Genomic DNA, 21,323 nt, shown 5'->3' with positions numbered 1-21,323 from the left:
ATTCTCATGTTGGAAACTAACACCAAGATTAGGATAAGGTCAGGGCAGGATGGGGTGGATGAATACAATAGTTAAATATTCTTTAAATCAAGACTCAGAAATAGCCTTTTCTTTTAAGTGTGAAGAGTTACATTTTATAACTCAATGGATGTATGTTTAAACAAGTACAGAGATGCTCCAAAAAGACATTAGTAAAAGGGAAAAAGAAGTTGAGGAAGGAAGGGAGAAAAGAATGAATGAAGGAAGAACAAGAAGGAAATCAAGAAAGACAGAGGCAGGAGAAGAAGAAAAAGAAAGAGGAGGAGGAAGAAATGGACAGAGGACAGAAGTGAAGAAAAGAGGCATGGGAAAGAGGAAGGGAGGGAGAAAAGAGAGGAGAGGAGAGGAAAAGGAAGGAAGAGGGAAGAAAAGAGAAGAGAAGGGAGAGAGTAGGGAAGGGAAAGAGAGAAAGGAATAGCGAATAAAGAAGAAGAGGAAGTGAGAAAAAAGGGAGGGAAGGAGAAATGAAGAGACAGGGTCAGAGGGAAAGAAGAAAGGAGGGAAGTAAGGGGAAAGAAGAGGAGAAATGGAGAAAGAGAAGACGGAAGAAAGGTGAACAGAGAGGGAAAGAAGGAGATATGAAGGAAAAGATAAAAGGAAGAAGAGAAGGAGAACCAGGGGAAAAGGAGGAAGGAGGGAAAGGAAAGGAGGAGGTAGGGAGGGGAAAGAAGGAGGGACCGGAAGGAGAGAAGCACAGGGGACAGATCAGAGAGAGTGAAGGGGGGGATGAGCTGAAGAGAGAGGAAGGGAGGGAAGACAAAAGGGAAGAGAGAAAAATAGAGCAGAAGGGAAAAGAAAGGAACAAGGAATGGGGGAAAGAAGAGAGGTAGGGAGAGGGATTTTGAATCTTGAAGCTATTCAGATTTATGGCATAAGAAAATCCAGAGGCACCATTTTAATTTCCTTTACCATATATACGCACTATCTGTGTACATGACTGTGCATATGCTTAAGTTTTATGAGATTCCTAAGATCTTCATCTCGCTTGCTGAATGCATGCTCTGCAAGCCAGTGAAGTTGATGTGAAGATGAGGCACCCACGTCAGAAAGGAGCAATGGTGCCCGTCACACAGTGGACCACCACCTAGCCCGGTGCCGAAGGAGCAGGGTGAGAGTCCACCTGCTTCCACGGGCTGACTACTCTCTCAGCAGACTGCCAATAGGCAATAGAGCAAGAAGCCGGCTTCCTTGAGAGAGAGGCTGTTAGGCTGGGAGTCTTGCATCTCTTCCCAAGTTTGCTCTGACCACAAGCCTCGTGAAGGTTGTCCCTGTCTACAGGAGCTGGAAACCAGCACTCTTGACAGCTGAAATCCAAAGGCTAAAAGGATACATCCAGCTCCCTTGGAACGGCATCTAGAAAGGGATTTCACTGCCCACAGACAACCAGGCAGCATGGGGAGATCTAGCCTAGTTCTAGGAGACACCAGAGAAGGTTAACACCCAGACAAGACAGATTAGATGCACTGGGCTGCAGAAGAGAATCACAGGTCAGAAACAGCTCCCTGAAGATACCCCCAAAAGGCCCTGATGAATGAAAGGACTCTGGAATCAGAAGCCTTCCAGTCAACCTTGGGGTCTCCTCATCCCACCACACATGGAAAAGACTCAGAAGAGGAGCCTGAAAAACTGGCTGGACACAGCAGAAGCTGCTTTCCATACCCAGGGATATGGCCACAGTGGCTCGGGCTCCCTAACTAAGCAACACTTCAGAGATCCAGAGGTTTGACCCAATAGGGCATCATGATGAGACTGGTGTGAGGGAGATGACAGTGGCACACTGTATCTCTGAATAAGGACACAAGGGACACAGAAGAACACACCCACAGAGCAATGTGAGCAGAACCTAGGTGTTGTGGAGCTATTTCCTCCAAGATAAAATATCCCATCCTACAGGGAAGCTGATTAGAAGGCAGAATTTTCTACAGGGAGGTGAAACATTACCTCCTGCAGAGAATCTCCTTAGAACTCGGGAAGTAAATAATTCAAAGCCTTCAGGAAGTTCCTGAAACTGACCAGATTCCCTTGGTCCCTCCCTGACAAAGCTTATAAAAGCAGTAAGTCCTGCTGCGGCTCATTCTCAGATCAGCTGAGCTGCCTGGAAGAGACTCACTAACCTAAGGAGCAGGAAGCTATGTGCTGCCCTCTGGTGTGGTGGTTTGAATAAGAATGGCCCCGTAGGCCCACAGGGAGCAGCACTAATGGGAGCTGTGGCCTTGTTGGAGTAGGTGTGGCTTTGTTGGAGGAAGTGTGTCACTGGGGCAGGCCTTGAGGTCTCAGAAGCTCAAGCCAGGCCTAGTGGCTCACAGTTCACTTCCTGCTGCCTGCGGATTCAGATGCAGAACTCTCAGCTACCTCTCCAGTATGATGTCCTACATGCTGCCATGCTTCCCACCACAATGATAATGGACTGAACCTCTGAAAATGTAAGCTATCCCCAATTAAATGTCTTCTTTTATAAGAGTGTCTTTTCACAGCAATAGAAGCCCTAACTAAGACATCTGGCTTTGCAGCTTTTGAGAGCTTGTCACCCACTCAGGGGTGGACTTTTGATGATATGTCTATCTTTGAGTCATTTCTGCCCCCTCTAAGTAATCCAATGAAGCTCCCTAGCTCACCAAATGGGGCTTTGATAGTATCCGCTCTTCAGTCTGTCACCAGTTCTCTGCTAGGGGTGAACAGACATTCACTCACTTCTCCCCAGGGACAGGGTCACACAACACCAGGCAGTTATTCCCAACCGCCTGGAAACAGTATGTACGTCACAGTAGAACTTCAAAGTTCAAATGGCCAAGGAGTGAGATATGAATTATACATATCAAAAAAAGTGTTCATCAGTCTGAAGTACACGGACTCCACAGGGACTGCTCGTTACATGGATTCTAAATGAATGCACAACTCAGCAGCTCTTGACAGAACACTAACATTCAGGAACAAGTAGAGCCTACCAGACTGGCCAGCGGCCAAACAAAGCCCATGATGTTCAGTTCAATGGTGTTTCCATGACCTCCTTACGACTAACAAGCAATTTCTAACATAAAAGTCACACCGGAAAGCGAAATTTAAAATGAGAAATCGCTGTGGAAAGAGAGGGGCATGTGAGCTGGTGAGGCGGATTGAAGCAAACCAGCCAAGCACACAGAGGGATGACTGTGAAGGCTTTCAAATGACAGTGGATGGTGGCTTCATTTACTGATATGTCTCACTAAACATTTTACATAGTTGATTTTTGGAAGAATTAAAAGTGGGTTGAAGGGGACTGAAATCTCAAGGTCCAAATCAGGAGCAGATGGAGAGAGAGCAGGAGCAAGGAACTCAGGACCGCGAGGGGTGCACCCACACACTGAGACAATGGGGATGTTCTATCGGGAACTCACCAAGGCCAGCTGGCCCGGGTCTGAAAAAGCATGGGATAAAACTGAACTCGCTGAACATAGTGGACATTGAGGACTACTGAGACCTCAAGAACAATGGCAATGGGTTTTGGATCCTACTGCACGTACTGGCTTTGTGGGAGCCTAGGCAGTTCGGATGCTCACCTAACTAGACCTGGATGGAGGTGGGTGGTCCTTGGACTCTCCACAGGGCAGGGAATCCTGATTGCTCTTTGGGCTGACAAGGGACGGGGACTTGATCAGGCAAGGGGGAGGGAAATGGGAGGCGGTGGCGGGGAGGAGGCAGAAATCTTTAATAAATAAATAAATAAATAAATGAAAAACATTCAAAGACAAAAAAAAAAATGGGTTGAAGGGATATTGAAGAAAGTGCCAGTCTGGACACATGCTGCCATGGAAAAGGAGGGAACAGAAACACAGAGAAAGAGAGAAATGCTTTAAAATGCCAGCAAATGAGTAGGGATTAAACCATAGTGCTGCTTAGAAAAACAATAGCCCAGAGCCCATCAGGAAAAGTTTGAGCAGGGATCAGAATTTTAACTCTTGCCGTGGATGGAAGGTGTACAATTTCAAGTTAAAAAAAATTAAAATAGTGAGACAAGACAGAGTAGTCTAAGATATGGAGAGGACGATATGGAAGCTCTCAAAGATTAGCATGGATGTCGTCCTCGTGGAAACAGTCAGTTTCATCAGTAGAGCTTGCCGGGATACAAAGGGCTGAATGAGAATTAAAGGGAGAAAGAAATACCAATATCCACGTGGAAATGTAATCATTCGGGTATCACTTTGAAAGCCTCCTGGATGGTATGGGGAGGTGGAGAAACTCCAAGCCCTGTACTGAAAGAATCAGGTTCTAAGACAGTGATGGAGAGAACCAGGCCCAAGGACAAAAATGAAGAGAACCAGGCCCAAATAAGGATAGACGACAATGGTAAAATGAAATAGCAATTTCAATCTCCCTCAAGAGACTCTTCCTGTGAAGTGAAAAACAAGTTAAAGGCAAATGCTAAGGAAAACTGTCATTGCTTTGTACTTTGGGGACAAGGTGAGTGGGGATGAAGACGCTGCTGTGACTGACCTCCACTCAGCTCTGGAGTATTAACAGAAGGACCTGGATACTGGATAGGTTCATCTAAATTGATCCCCCACCCACCCAGTTCTTTTTTTCCTCCCTCTCACGCACACCCTATTTCCTCTGTCTCTCTTTCCATTCCTCATCATTTTTCTTAACAGATGAAGAAACAGAGTAACAATGCCATTAGACCACGACACAGACGGCCAACGGGATGGCTCTCAGACTGCCTGCAGACACCTGGAACTACTCTTTGGGTGGCATTTGTTTTTCGCCTTCACTTTTCAAGACTGCCCCGATACAGAAAAAGCCTTGCATGTTTCTCTGTAACACATGGAACAATATTGAGACTGCACTGTAGCATTTTTGAGATACAACATTCACTTCTGTTTAGCAAAACATTGAATACTAGTAACAAAACCCTTCCTATGGCCAGAGACACATCAACATTTGGATAATTAAACCAATTGCATAAAATGAACGGGTTGGGAGTTCTGAGGCCTTTGATGGAGCCCGCTGCAGGTGACGGTAACTCAGAGACCCAAGAGGTTCTAACTGGTGACCTGAAAAGTGTACTCTTTACAGCCGAGCAGTGAGGTCAAACACTAAAAGAAGCTGTGCTAGGAAGCAAAATTAAAAAGCTCAGAGGCAGCAGCGAGCATGCGCTTTTCAATCACAAGCCCTTTGGAAAGGCGGGGAAACACATACCCATTTTTCCACATCAACCTGCTGTGGAAAGAAAAAGCCAAAACAATTAAAAACAAAGCAAAACAAAAACTCCTAACACTGCTTCCGATGGTTTCTAAGTCAACTGAAATGTGACCTCTGACCCGAAATCTACTTCCCGTTTTAAAGAACGCTTAGTAGTGTTCAAACTTCCCAATTAGCAAGTCATCTCAATAAGCCAACGCAATCTCAGTTAGCAAAGCAACCCCATATCCTGGTATCCTGCTAAGGGTCCAGAAGACAGCCCAATGCACTCAAAGGGTGGGTTGAGCTGTGATGGGATTCTCAAGCACAATCTTTCATTTTGATATTAAGGACCCCTTCCCCTCCCCGCAAGCTCCACTTAATTATAAAAGACAAGGACAGTCTGGAGACATGATGCTTGCTGCACAGTAGCTTCCCTTCAAACATTAAAAGCAAACATTTTTCTCTTACCTCATTCTTTAGAGCATTACATTAAGTTCCACAATAAAAAGAAGCATGCTTGTGTCAAACAATTCTGATATGATATGACATTCAGATTAACTTAAATTGTTTTTATTAGTGAAATGCAAGGTACTCTAATCACAGTGTGACTCTTTAAAACCCAAGTGAAGTGAGTATTACACCCACAGTGTAAAGAGAACGACAACAAAAAATCACAAAAATGTCAACAAGAATGCCTTTTAGAATGTTCCTGGATTCCATCATTGGGGGGGTGGAAACACGCTCAATTCTAAAAGCAAATCTCCACTACTCACCCCTAGAATAGGACAGAATAAAATGGAATGGAACAGAATCGAATACACGATTCATGTCCTGTGAGAATCGACGTTTATGTCATACTGTTCATGTATAAATTTAGATTTTTTTTTCTCCTTATAAAATTTCATTAATCAGATTTAAAAAAAGCTAAAGCTGTTTAAGGGGAAATCCAGGCTACCTCTAAGTATATCCATGCCTTTTAAGCAACATTTGTTAAATGATATAAAATAATTTTAAGACTGAGTATGGTGGCATAGACCTTTGATCCCAGTACTGAGGAGGCAAAGGCAGACCAATCTCAGTGAGTTCTAAGCCAGCCAGAGCTACATAAGGAGATCCTGCCGAGAGAGAGAGAGAGAGAGAGAGAGAGAGAGAGAGAGAGACCCTTATGGAAATTCCAAAGATTCTTTTAGAACATCCTGGCTGACTGAGGGATGTGTTAAATCCCAGCAGTTCCTGCTCTTAGACAACTCACTCCTTATACTTTCATTTTTTATTAGAGAAGGAAACTCCTCGCTGAGCTGAACAGGAAGGCCTGGTGCTCCCTGGGTATGTCTGCCTCCATGTACTTCCAAGTGTTCATCTTAAACATTAGATCATTCAAAAAGTGAAGCAGTTTCTTTAAAGTAAATGGAAGCAAACTGGGGAGAGGGAAAAACTCCAATGGGGCACGAAAGTGGAAAGGGGTCCCTAGGGATGGAAGGGCACAGTGAGGGGGGCTGGGAAAGGGAGAGAAAAATAATAAGGAAAATTTTGTTTGAAAACTGTCATAATGAAACCCAATTCTTTGTAAGATAACAATGGAAGAAAAATGTAGTTCAGTTGTCACAGACCATTCTGCTCCAAAATGGACAGTATATTAAATAATTATTCCTCTTCCATATTTATCAGGAAATTTTTAATGATGTATTTTAATAATAGAAATAACTATCCAAATATACGATGCCATCATGTTCACATTTAAATGCTAGACATTCACACACCACACAGGCTTGTACACACCAGAGCAAAGATAAACACTGTAGGATTTATCAGAAGACAGACTTGGGAATCAAGCTACAGTTAACATTATCAGCTACAGGAGTTTTAGTGATTACACAGTAGTAGGAGTTGATAAAAACAACATGAACTCCCCTCTCCACAGATAACCAGAGAGGCTTAGCGACAGCAAGGGCTAGGCAGTGAATGGTCAGCTAGACACACAAGACAAGGACCACAGGGCTGTAACTACACATATGCCAGGCAGGGTGATTTCATGACACTGCTCTTGTCAAACTCAACATGGATCACTGTTTGCAACTCCTGCAAATAGTGAGGGAGGAGGAAAAAATTTTTCATGGGGCTAATCAAGAAATTTACACACACAAAAGAAAAAATCTCCAAAAATTTGATCAATTTTAGAAGCTATAAAACGGCCAAATTCATAAAAACGGGAGAGAAAAATGAATATTTTTCTAAGAACTTAATATATGACTTTTTAAAGACAAGATCTCTTGTATCTCGAGAGCAGATTATATCAAATGTTTTATCATAGGAACACTAATAAAATGAGCAACTTCATTTTTTAAACAAAACAAAAAAATTCTCTTAAGAGAAATAGCCACATAAATGCCAGCTTGATTTAGCAGAGGACACAACAGTCCAATACAAAAATGACTCATGCTGTAATTATATCACTAAATGAAAAACAGGTAACTCATATGCCACGTATATTTTACATTCACGTTTTAGTGACAGGCTAATGCACGAAAGTATGGAAATTCCATGCCCTTACACTGTTGCTGTTGCTTCTTGAAATCGTCTCTGCCATTTTGTTTGAGATGGGGCTGTGTAGTTACTCCTTCTCTCCAAACACCCCCTTCTCAAAAGAAGGACGAGATTCTAAAGACTCGGAAAGCTGGTGACATTTGCAAAACTCATAAAGTCACAAGATTGGCAGGCCCTCTCCCCACCAAGTGTAAAAGGTTGCTGGGAAGAGGTGAGTCTCGGGGAGTGGCCTGAAATGGGACCCATCTTCTACTCCCTTTTGCCTGACTTCCCAGTGTACCGTACAGTAAGTTACTATGACAGCTGTAGTCTCGCACCAATGGTTGATTGGTTAGGTGTCCCTTATCGCTGTGCCTAGACTGACTTACTAAATGGGAAAACTCTATCATCAGACTCATATAAATTTATAGTGACTATCTTTGTCTTACAAATTGGCTGTATCCTCATAACAAAATGCCCATCTTTGTTTCCATACTGATTCTGCCCTCTTTCTATTCAGACAGTCACTTCACTACCGCAGCTATATACACACACATATTGTCAGACTGCTGCTTTGATATTTCCTATAATTTAATATGGTAAACAGCACATGACTATTAATCAAGTAATAGAAAAAGTAGGACAGGGGCCTCCTGCATGTTCAGCCCCTGCCTTATTCATGAATTTTCACCATAATATTCTATTCATTTATACTTAGCTTTATTACTGAAATATATTTATTGTTGTACTTGTATTCTGTAGGTCTCCTGATTTTTCTAAAGTGTTACTGAAAGTAATTTACAGGGTTATAGCTCAGCTCAGGGTCAGAGGCCTGCCTAATATGTGCACAGTCCTTAGCTTGATTCATGCACCCCCAGAACCTGTACCACCTAGAGAAGGGAAGGGAAAATAGAAAAGGAGAAGGTAAGAGGAGGAGAGAGGAGAGGGGAGGGAGAAGGAAGGAGAGGAGAGGAGAGGAGAGGAGAGGAGAGGAGAGGAGAGGAGAGGAGAGGAGAGGAGAGGAGAGGAGAGGAGAGGAGAGGAGAGGAGAAGAGAGAGTGAGGAAGGAAAGAGATTGAAATAAATTTCCTTTCATGATTCTGCCTATCAAAGCACACAATTAGCAATTTTTTACCATATTCAGAAAGCAGAAAGACATTACCATAATCTAAGTTCAGAACAGATTTAATCCCATTATGTTCTTATTTCTCATCTCTTCATTCTTCTTCTGTATGTTAACCAACTATTTTGGTTTCATTTCCCTGAAGGCTGCTGAGTACACCAGTCTTTTCCATGATAAAGATTATTTGTGCATTGATGATATTTAATACCCTAGTACGAATTAGTAACTTTAGCGTGTTTCAGAAAGAGCAGTTTTATAACTTCCCATTTTGTGTTATTTTATTGTGCTATTTAACCACAGATATATATATATATATATATTTACGATTTTTATTTATGTGTATATGTGGGGGCATGTATGAGTTTATGTGCACCATATATGTGCAGGTTCCTCTATCATATCCCCTTTGTGTGCTGCGACACAAGTGCTGGGAACTAAACCCAGGTCCCCTGCAAGAGCAGCCAGGGCTCTTAACCACCGAGCCGCTATCTCTCCAGCCCCCATAGCACAGATATTTTAAATGCCAAGTTTCTGAAACTGTTAGGCATACCTCAGTGTACTTCTTTTGTGCTGGAATTCTGGCTGCACACTCTAACTACCTTGGAAATTTCCATTCTATCTGAAACATATTCCTTATATAACTTAATACCTCTTATTAGAGTTAATGAATTCTAAATTAGTCATTTTTAAATGTTCCTAGTTTTAAGGCTTTTAAAATTCTCATCCCAATAGTTACAATACTGGTCAACTGCTCTTTGGAAACAAAATTACTTATTTTTTGTTTTGTTTTGCATTTAACTATATTTATTTGTTTACTGACTGGCCATTCACCTCTGAATTATCTAGATACACAACAAAATTACTTATTTTTTATTCCTCTCCAAATATTCATGCAGTGCCTGACTCAAGTGAGAAAACATATAAAACAAACATTGCCTGGGTTTTTAAATTTCTTTCCCCCGCTAACTTGCTATGGATTATATGTGGTCTCCATGATACGTAATATGTATTAAGGGACCAAACTGCCAATCAACACAGAACTAAAAGAAATCCGCATAGTTAACATAGTTGTACTGGAACTTTAGTACTTAACAGAGCTCAACAGTGAGTTTGTCCTCTGACAGGGAAGATGCTAATTCTTACTGTGAATCTGTATGAAAGGCACAAGAGCAGGCTTTCTGGTGTGATTTCCTTACCTACTGAACACAAGTCACCAAGGACACTTTCAGTTCTCCTTATACTGTGTGTGTGTGTGTGTGTATGTATGTGTGTGTGTGTGTATACATGGGGGGGGGGATCTGTGCTTATGGGTTCAGATGCCCAGCAAGGTCAAAGGCAGAGTCATATCTCCCGAGCTATGAACTATACATAGTATAGATGCTGGGAACCACACTGGGGTCCTCTGGAAGACTAGGGCCACACCCTTAAGGGCTAAGCCATCTCCCCACACACTTTTTTTTCTTGTATTAGTACATATTTTCTTGTTTAAAAATGTATTTACTTTTATGTGTTTGGATATTTTGTCTGCATGTATGTGTGGCTGACACCCACATACACCAGAAGGGGAGGGGATGTATCCCCAGGAACTGGAGTTACAGATAATCGCTAAGTCATCATGTGGGTGATAAGACCCAAACCTAGATTCCCTGCAAAATCAACTAGTGCTCTTAACTGCTGAGCCATCTCTAGCCCCCAATACATATTTTCAAATATGAGAATAGAGATTCCTTAGACTTCAGACTGAGGTCTCTGAGGTGTTTCCAGGAACAGGTCAAGAAATTTCAGAATGGGAAATGAAAGCAGTAAATGAGGACACATGGACACAGCGTTCTTATCGGAGAGATTTTAAGTACTAAGCCATATCTGCCTGGGAGAACAGTGGCTATGGTGTGTATTTTTAAACCGCATGAGACTGCAAAACTCTTTCTACTGTCATTTTGAGGGGAAAAATTTACCATAAATTTAATTAAGCAAATGAGGCCACAAAAGCAAGTCCAGTAATTTGCTGAATTATATAATTAGCCCAACTTTCTCTCTATACTGCTTTGTATTAAATGACCCACATGCTTCCATTCTGTCAGATCTGTCAGTCATGACTCCAGTCACCTCAGGAGTCCTGGACCCTCACATGTGACCTAATTCAGCAAAAAGTCCTCCGAATTTTTATTCGGCAACTTTCTTCTTTTTTTCCTGTCTAGCAACTACACGAGGCCACAGAAAATTAAGGTCTCCTCAATTATTCCTTGTAGAGAGGCAGGATCGTGCCTTTATTGTTACTTAAATGATTCCTGAATTTGTCCAAATTTAGGAAAATATGCACCACAAAGCTCAAAATTACCAACGCTTTCTCTCACAAAGCAAAGTATGGCAACGTGGTTCTTGCATAAGCTGTCATGTTAGCAAATTCAAATGATGGGTCCCTAAGTTAATAACAGGCAGCTGGCTGCTCAGTGGGCAGTTCATCAGAATTACTAAGCACAATTAAATGTCGCAAGGAATCTCATTTGAGACAATAAAAAAAAAAAAACAAGAATATGAACAACGTGTAGAAGGAAAAATGCAAACACTTAGGACAGACCTCACTGGATGGTGACAACATTTCTATAATGGGAAATCATTGTGATCAGAGGGACAATAGTAGCCATACTTGTGTGGTACAAGGCTTAACCTTGAGCCCTAAGCCTGGAACTGTGTACAAACTTAATGTGTCTCAAAAGAAATGATAACCAACACGAGGAAGAGAACCATCTGCTGTGGATAATGGTGGGTCTATTACTTCACCATTATGAGAAAAACCCTAGATACTAATCTTATAGAAGCTCTAGGTCCACAGTGAATATCCCTAGACTTCACAAAAACAACACATTCTTAAACTCCAGCTCTATACACAGTGAAGAAATGGTGTGCAGAGGTGAACAATGTTCCCTATTGTTCACTTGCTGGGAAATAGCTACATGTGAAAAATACTTTTATATAGTAAACACACAGAAAAAATCTAAGGAAAAATGTCCAAATAGAATGATTCTAATCAAATCCAATAATCTATACATTCAGGATTCATAATCTAAAACAGTCTATAACTCTGCCACTGTGATTAAATTACACACTGATTAAATTGACCTCCTTATTGAGTTTGATGCTGGAGTCTGTGAACCATGTCAGTCAAACACAGACTCATGTAGCCTTTGCTCCTGAATAGAAAGGAAAAAATATCTACAAGCAAAGGATGCACAGCCCAGACTTCCACAGTCTATACATGACAGCAACGGAGGTGAGGCTCAGCAATTGTGTGCAGCTGGAGGCCCAGACTTCCACCGTCCCTTTAGGAAATTATAATCCCATCTATTTTAAATTAAAATTTCACTTCTGTGTATGAAGGGAAGAATACATAAGTAGATAAAACAGTGAATGACACATCCATTAGGAAAATTTCAAAGCTATCTGGGCTCTTCCCTGAAGTGGTCGTCTTTAGCTTTACTTAAGAGGGATGCTCTAGAAACCAGATGTAAACAGAACCCAGCCTCTCAAGAGGGTGTATAAGAGAACGGCAATTTCTCATACAAAGAGGTAGTGACATCATAGTGCCCACAACACAAAGCATGGCTCCTCTAAGCATTTCAAATGTGAGGGAGGACTGGAGTGGGACATCTGAGTATTAGGAGCGTCCCCCGTGCATTCTGAAGGACAAATAAAAACGCTGATGACAGTGATGGCCACTGTTATTGTCAGCTTGACCAGATCTGGAATCACCTAGGAAACAAGTCCCCAAGATCCACGAAAGGGTTGTGTAGATCAGCGTTTGGCCATGAATGAGCTAGGGTAGTTATCTTGACTAGGTTAAATTGAGGTGGTACCCGTTGTGGGTATCACCATCCCGTGGCTAAAGTCGTGGACTGAATAAGAAAGGGAGCTAAACACTAGGATTCATCATTCTTTGCTTCCTGATTGTGGATATAATATGACCACCCACCAGTCTCTATACCTTCTCCACCGTAATGGACTGTGCTGTAGACTGAGTCACAATAGACCCTTCCTCCCTTTGGGTGCTGGGTTTTTTTTTTTTTTTTTTTTTTTTTTTTTTTTTTTTTTTTTTTTTTTTTTTTTTTTTTTTTTTTTTTTTTTTTTTTTTTTTTTGGTCTGGTGTCTTTACTTGATAGTGAGAAATTTAACTGTCATGGCTGCTAACACCCACCTCTACTCCAGCTCACTGGGACTCATAAATGTGTGAATCCTAGCAGTATGAGCTGATAAGCAATGTTTTAAAGCCACCACAATTCGGTGGTGGTCATCTGTTTTAAGAGAGAGGAAACTACAGCTAAAATCTGTGAATGTTTGCTCTGTTGCGTGGAGTGATGGGAATGATTCAGATGTTTTTTATATTTAGTCCACAGTTTCTAGCTGCTTTCTCCTGGGGTAGAGCATATATAGGCAAAGCTACTCAGTGCTACTCAACAGAGAAATCATAAAAATGACATGCACGCACCCAGAGTGCCGCTCTGTGATGGGTTTGTCCTATGTCCGGCACAGTATTTGTCTCATGGCTCCATGAAGGAAATGCTGTTGTTTTGTCTCACTTTCTAAATAAGGAGGGTACAGGGTGGAGAGACTGCTCAATGGCCTCCTTACCTCACCAGGGTCTGGACTCCGTGGATGTGCTGTTTAATCTCAGCACTGTAAGACGCAGCATCAGACTCCCTGAAATTCACCTTTTGTTCTTGTACAGGTACAAGACCATTGTGCTGCAATTACTTGTCTGAAATTACAAGCCTCAAGGCTCAACACATGTACTCATAAAAACTCATTTATAGTGCTTTGATGTTTGAAAAATGTAGTTTTAAAAACTTATGTACCTGTGAATTTAGCTAGTAGCCTTTTGATGCACTTTGGAGTGTTCTCAGAGTACACGACTCAAAGAGAAGGAAGCTTATGAGAACACAGACTAGAATGTTAATATTTCGCATTCTACAACAATCATTTTTCACACACACACACACACACACCCAAAAAAAGAAAAAACACAGAGCCAACTTCCATTGCTAGTTCTGCCAACAAGTCACTGGGGCATCCCTGTCCCTTTCATTAGAAGACAAAGTATGATTTGGAAGCAAGCCGTATTCCTATAGTTTCATAACAAACTATGATGGAGGAAGGACATTGGTTAATTATAATAAAGAAACTGCCTTGGCCCATTTTATTGGTTAGAACATAGGTGGGTGGAGTAAACAGAAGAGAATGCTGGGAGAAAGAAGCTGAGTGGGGAGTCGCCATGATTCTCCCATGCCAGACAGACACAGGTTAAGATCCTCCCTGGTAAGCCAGCTTGTGGGCTACACAGATTATTAGAAATGGGTTAGATTAATATGTAAGAGCTAGCCAATAAGAGGCTGAAACTAGCCGGGCCAGGCAGTGTTTAAAAGAATACAGTTTCCGTGTAATTATTTTGGGCATCAGCTAGCCATGCGGGCGGCCGGGTGCCGGGGACGCAGCCCTGCCGCTCCTTTCAACAAAACTATTTTAGAAAATGGAACCATTCAGGGCTCTTTAAAAAAACCCCAGGAAGCGGGGTGGTGGCTCTCACCTGCAATCCGAGCACCTAAGGGTCTGAGGCAGGAAGATCTCTGTGAGAGCCTGTTACACGAAATGAGATTTCTTTTTCCCCAGAAAATAAAGGCTTCTGATGAAAATATTATATATTTGTATCCTGGAAGTTTTGTTTTCTACCTCAATTCTGAAGAATGGCCCAAAAGGATGAAATCATTTCTGGGAACAAATCTGAAACAGACTCATGTAAATAGTTTTCGTATTACCTCTAACTGTGTGGAGGATGAGTTTAAAAATTAAGAGAAAATTCCGAGTAATAATAAACCCTACATACTTCACATAGTCCTCACAGGAACACTGTCATTGTTTTTCAAACCCTGAAATCATAGGCCCATTGGTGACATAACTTATTTCACAAATATTTAAAGTGCTAGCGCTGAATAAATGAATGACTGAAATTCAATTCAGTCATTTTCAACTCGATATTATATCTTCATACTATTTCATCACATCCTAGATTTGATTTCTTTTTAAAGCATCACCCACAATCTACAGTAAGCCCCTAAGTTCCACAGTGCGACACACATCTCCTGAATTAAAATGAGTAAGTGTCACAAACACTAGCTTACATCCCTATCTAAAAACAGGCAGTATAGGTGAGCTTGGCGGATCTTTCAGGACTAAGCTAACAGTTACTTTTGTTAGTGTCTAATTTTAATTTTTGTTGAGAACTTCATACATGAATACTAAATCTGTCTCACTCCCTCATCTCCTATGATGTCCCCCTCCCTCCCAACTCATGACCTCTTCTTTACTTCTTACTGTTACATGTATATGTATATACAACCTACTTAATCTATTTATCATTGTTGGGAATGTATCCAGAGCTGATCACTTGGTGTTAGACAACCCATGTGGGAGTCCCCAGAGAAAATCAGTTATTCCATTATCAACAGCCCCATTGATCCCCTGGAATTCTTCACCTAGTGGTGGGACCTTACTGACTGTCCCCTGCCCAGCTGGTCATGTCAACGGTGCTGTCATCGTGTTGGTTTTATTAAACCATATGGTTACGATTTCATGGGTGTCTGTTGTCTGGGACGGTGATCTGTAAGTTTTTTCCTCTTTAAATAAATACCAAAAAAAAAAAAAAAAAGATTTCATGGGTGTGATTTCCCTGGCACGTCTTAGAGACACGATCCAGCAGCAGATATCCAGCCCTTCTGTATATCCCCTACATCTAAGGTTCAGAGCAAACATATAGTACCTTTAGTAGTCTAAGCAGCAGTCAACTAATCATAATCCAGCATCAAAGGGCTAGCAGTCTCCCAGAAGCTACTAAACCAAAATACAGAAATGAAAGGCAATGAGAAATGTTCTTTTTATCAAACACTTGCTCCTAAGTAGGACACGCAGGTTGTTTATTGTACTCACAGCATTAAACTAAAGAGCAGCCTTCCCTATAAACAATCAGTCCTTTAGAAAGACCCTTCAGTAAGTCTCTTGAACACACTCTTTCCACTGCCCTGCATCATTTTTCTCTTGGCAGGTGGGCCCGTGGAAGCGGAACAGTTAGATTCAATTATGTTTTCAAAAATAAAACCATAGAGAGAGAAGGGTACGTCAAATATTTTTGGTACATTTACTAAGATACTAAAACTAACAGCAAGAGCAAAAGTTAAATGAAATGTTACACTTTTTGAAACTAGAATAGCAAGTGCTGTCACTGATTGTGTTTTAACAACTGTGTGTATCATTATTAAACTGCTTAAGTCTGTGTGGCAGACCTACTTGGGATATCAGCGCAGGAAGAGGATGTGGGATTACCCAAGATTCTAGAAAGGAAAATCAAAGGAAAGGTAGGCAGGAATGATGAGTTCTGGGACAGCCAGGTGAATTATCCCTGTATGAGAATTAAGGATATAAATAGCTACCTCTCTGTGTGGAGACAGAATATCACATTGTAGTCCAAGCTTTCTTGAAATTCACTATGTAGCTGCAGGCTAGGCTCAGACTCACGACAATCCTTCTGCCTCAGTCTCCTGAATGCTAGGGTTATATGTGTGAGTTACCATACCTGGCTTAAAAGCCACTTTGAAGAAGATGCTACCTCTTATATATTCAACCTCATTTGGTAATTATTCAAACTTGGTGAGGAAGACCTCCATTCCCTCTAAAAAGAGGACAGAGCTAAGACGTGGCAGTGACGGCACTCTCAAGCCTCTCCTCTGAGTGCTGTACTAGAGAAACACCCACAACTAGCCCCGAGGAAGAAGCAACCCATACTTGTGGGTGCAGAGGCAGGCAAAAACAAGATCCACAGGAAATTTAGGTTTAACAGAAGGAGGAGAAGGAAAGACATGTGTGTATGCAGAAGTCCGGAGGGAGGGAACTGGAGCAAAGATGCAGAGGACACAGTGCAGCAGGTGCATCCTCCTGCAGCCACACTGGGGTCTCTGTCCTCAGCATCTTCAGGCATCTGCTCTTGGTCCTTTACTGTCACGATGCTCTGAAGAACAAACACTAAATGAAATTCAACAAAATGCTACGTGGAGCTCAGATCTCTACCTCTATTTTCACCACACTTTGGATGAGATAATTCAGAATGCTTTAGGTTTAGAGAGGTATTGTATGGCAGAAAAAGATGATAGGCAAGTCTGTTGAGTCCAAGAGACTCGGCTCCTACACAGCCAGCAGGACACGCCAGTAGCACAGCCTAACCCTGAGCTGAGGATATATACACCCTAATGGGCAACACAGCTGTTAAAGGGGGAAACAGCTATCTCTCTGTTGGTGAACAGCTGCCATCCAAGAGGGCTTCCTAACCTAGACCTCCCTAAGGTTCACAGCATCCCAACGTGCACGTTCTACAGGCTGGAGCGTCTCAACCTCCCTAATGCTGGGAACTTTTATATTGGTACTAACAATCAACCATAAAATTATTGCTACTTTATAATAATTTTACTATTGTTGTGAAACATAACATAAATATTTGTGTTTTCCTATGGTCTTGGGTGACTCCATGAAAGAGTCCTTTCAACCCTTGCCAAGGGGTCATGACCCACAGGTTGAGAATCACTGCTATAAACGCTTCCTCCCATGCTCCCATCCTAGTTAATGTTCATGGTGACCCTGTGGGGTTTTGTAAGATACGGATCCAACTCCTCACACGGATGTTTACATTATCTGTGGTAGAAATGTTCTAGTGACAATATCTTTTAATTTCTTTATTTATCCAAACTAAAAAAAAAGAGTCTTTGCAATAACAACAAATAGTGAATAATGGCAAAAGAAAGTCCAGTTGAGTTACTGGAAAGAAATCGTTTATTAGACTCTGAAGCACTATGGTACTTGGGAGAGCACTGGGTGGCCATTCATCCTATTGACTATCTATAAACTTTAATGAACTGATTAAGAGCAGGTAATATCCCCCCCAAAAAAAACAACAACCCTTTGTCTCCTGGAAAAATAATTAAAATAACCCAACAGACTTTCAAAGAAAATATCTCCATTAGGAGACAGAATAGAAATTTTAATTTTCAGAAGAGAGTCTGCTGTTTGCAAAATTACAATCTTCTGAAACTGTACTGCTGTAATTTTGCTACTTAAAATACAGAATGGTGCCATGAAATTGTATGCATCACAAAGATGCTGAGGACACGTCACATGGAGAGGACATTTGAAGATGATACAGAGATCAATGGCAAACAAAGCCAGCAGTCCAACGGTGACATGGGAACATGTAAGGAGACACACAAACACCCGCAAAACACACATAAGCATGAAGTGAATTGAGGTTGAATTATTTCTATATATGTTTTTAAGACATTCTAGGCTCGCTAGATAAAAGCGGAAAATCAAACAGAAAGCTGCCACATGTAGAAGCCACTGGCTTAGGAAAAAAATATTTCGCAACACCCAGGCAGGCAAACATTCACACACACAGCTAAATTAAGTAAAAGAGCAGAAGTCTACAGAGGTGAGTACTTACCCCTTCTGACTTCTCCATCGTGTTGGCCAGCATCTCCTGCAGGGCACGCACTGACAGGGACTGCTCCAGCACAAAGGTGCAGATGGACAGGTCCGGGGGGACATTCTGTGTGGAAAGAGGAAGAGCCGTCAGGGTGACTTCCTCTTCAAGCATGCAGCTCCGTTTTCCTTGCCACCTGCTCCCTCTCACCACCGTCTTCCCATGTAGGGTGCACTGCGCTTTCGGTTCATAGTTAATACTGTCTTATGAGTCTGTGAATGCATGCAGGTATATGCTTGTGTGTGTGCTGGTGCAGCAGTGTGCATGTGTACGTGTGTGCAGAGCTCATAGGTCAATAGAGTACTAGTCATCAGATGCTGTCTACTTTTTTAAAAATTAATTTGAAATAAAATCACTCTATTCTGACCAACTCACATATAAAAACACGGTGCAGTTGATTTAAGTCGCCTAACCCGGTCCCAAACCCCATATGCCCAGTGAACATCCATACTGCTCAAGTGGCCATTAAGAAGCCATGGCTCCACTCAGGGTTCACACTTTCACTATCCAGTTTTTATTTTTTACCCTTTTAATGGTTCTTGTTATTTTAATACAGAAAGTTGAATTCACTTATCCACCATGCAAAAAGAAAAAAGTTTGATGAAGTTAAAAGTTTTTTAAAAAAAGTCAGCTTTCAAGCCTTCCAAGACTTAGTTATTATTTTCACTTTATGTTTTTATTTTATAGCTCACTCACACCTATGTGTGTACATCATGTGTGTGCCTAGTGTCCTCAAAGATCAGAAAAGGGCATCCCCTGGAACTGGAGTTAAGGATGGTTGTGATCTGCCACATGGGCACTGGGAACCAGGTCCAAGTCCTCTGCAAGAACAGCAAGTGTTCTTAACTGCTGAGCTGTCTCTCCAGTCCCCCACCCCCACACACCTTTTCTTTATTGAGACAGGGTCTCTCTTTGGCCTGCAGCTCTCCAAGTAGTCTAAGATGCCTGAATGTCAGCCCCACAGACCCTCCTGTCTCTGCCTCCCCAGTCCTGGAATGACAAGTGTGCATGACCATTCTGGCTCATTTTAACACTGGTTCAAGGGCATAGAACTCATGTCCTCTGTAGAGCAAACACTTCAGCAGATGAAAGACACCTCCCCAGCCCCCACATTAGGAGATGACAGCTACCCCCACCCCCACTTCAGCAGATGACAACGACCTCCCTACCGCCCCCCATCTAACACACTTTGAGCGGACTGAGAATAGTACTGTCCCTCACAGAGCATCTACTCAGATACATGACACTGGAGCCTTGTCTATACAGCGTGTGTCACCTGGCCAGGGTCTCTACAACAGTGACTTTGACAAGACAAAAGAGAAGCTAAGCTGCTTTTCCAAAGCCACAGAATTACAAAATGTTTAAAGCTGGCCTTAGAATCTGGGTTTCTCCAGGTCTCAAAGATTCATTTCTAGACTACCAAGTAGCCTGACGATTTCAAAAATATTGAAAAGACAGAGAAATAACACTTGCTTCAAATTAATACTGAACTTAAGCAAACACAAAAATGAATCAATATAAAACATTCATTGACACAGTCTTTTTCTTTTGTATAGGATAAACATTTATATTCCTGTAGTTGGATTCCTTTTTTTTTTTTTTTTTTTTTTTTGCCTCCAACTTGGGACATGGGAATTTAGCTCCTGTCTGCATAAAAGCATTGCTGTATTTCCCATTTTATTTTTACTTACATGTATGTAACTTCATCTGTTTCTAGAAAGCTAAACAAATGCATAGAGGGATGGAGAGAGCTTTAACGTGGGCAGTGAGTTCGTCTCATTTTGGTTTTCTGTGGGAATCCTGGGTTCCCGTCAAGAAGGCAAAGCAGTTCATTTAACTTTTATACCTCCTTTCAGGGTGCTTCAAGCGACCTTCAGGGCAACATGGAAGAAACTCAAAAATGAGTTTTAAAAATGGACTCTGTTTTCAATCTTGATAGCTTGACAGGAAAGAGAAAAGAAGGGACTCGGATTTGAGTACTGATCGGTAGCCAGCCAAAAGCCATATGGGACAATGTTTGGGCTTCCTATCTATGGACTGAAGAGCACTCCTCCTCCAAAGAATCCCCGAGACTCAAGTCTTTTAAACTCTGTCTTCTAAGCTGAAAAGAAATGCCAATAAAATATAATTTTATCGCTCCAATTTAAGAAAAGCCCACATTCACATAAAAGCTCAGAATCTCAGAGGTGTAAATTAAGAGAGAAGCTGCTGGCTGGCCAAGTCATAGGAAGATACCCAGAGCACACTTTAAGATGGAGCAGATGGCCTGTGGCTGAGGCAGGCTCGTCACGGCTCGGCCACCCATCTGCTGAACAGCTTCTGGCAGAGTACCACGACCACTGATGGGCAGCCCCTCCCTGCATCAGATGGATGTCAAAGCTGCACCATAGCGATGCTGCTGCTGATGTACCGACTGGACACACGGACCCTTCAAGGTTTCACGCACCAGCTGGCGAAAACCATTGTTCTGATGCTTCTATGTTCTCTCAGTGACAATATAACGCGGGTCTTATGACCAGTGACCTTTCCTACACACTGTGGGAGGGAAACATGAGCCAGAATACACAAAAATCCCAGTACCCGTTTTTTCTTCAAAACCTCGGTCATAATACCCTACCATGGTGCCAGCCTGGAAATACTACTTCAAGGATTTTGCTTTTTACTTTTCCATGGATATTCATTCTTCCAAGTCTTTCTTAAGTTTATTTTTAAATTGTGAGGGTAGGTGTATATGTTAATGCATGTGTGTGTGTGTGTGTGTGTGTGTGTGTGTGTGTAGATACATGGAACCAGAGGCTGATATCCATTGAATTTCTTTCTCCATCACTTTTCTTTTTTATTTATTTATTTATTTATTTATTTATTTATTAAAGATTTATGTCTCTTCCCCACCTCTGCCTCCCCTTTCCC

At 41.8% G+C, this 21,323-nt stretch overlaps 1 protein-coding gene across 1 annotated transcript in view; it reads right to left on the bottom strand.

Annotated features, from left to right (window-relative positions):
• Ryr2 (ryanodine receptor 2) overlaps window positions 1–21,323 on the bottom strand; it is a 551,701-nt gene that overhangs the window by 331,967 nt on the left and 198,411 nt on the right. The window contains exons 3-4 of the mRNA XM_050142326.1: window positions 18,375–18,479; window positions 5,212–5,232 (exon numbers count right to left, since the gene is read on the bottom strand). Of these exons, the coding sequence (XP_049998283.1) occupies window positions 5,212–5,232; window positions 18,375–18,479 (126 nt within the window). The remainder of the gene's footprint in view (window positions 1–5,211; window positions 5,233–18,374; window positions 18,480–21,323) is intronic.

The sequence above is a fragment of the Alexandromys fortis genome, unplaced genomic scaffold (assembly GCF_014885135.2).
Source record: "Alexandromys fortis isolate MF-2015 unplaced genomic scaffold, M_Fortis_MF-2015_v1.1 scaffold_5, whole genome shotgun sequence".
Lineage (NCBI taxonomy): Eukaryota > Metazoa > Chordata > Mammalia > Rodentia > Cricetidae > Alexandromys > Alexandromys fortis.
This window is presented reverse-complemented; position numbering and strand designations above follow the sequence as displayed.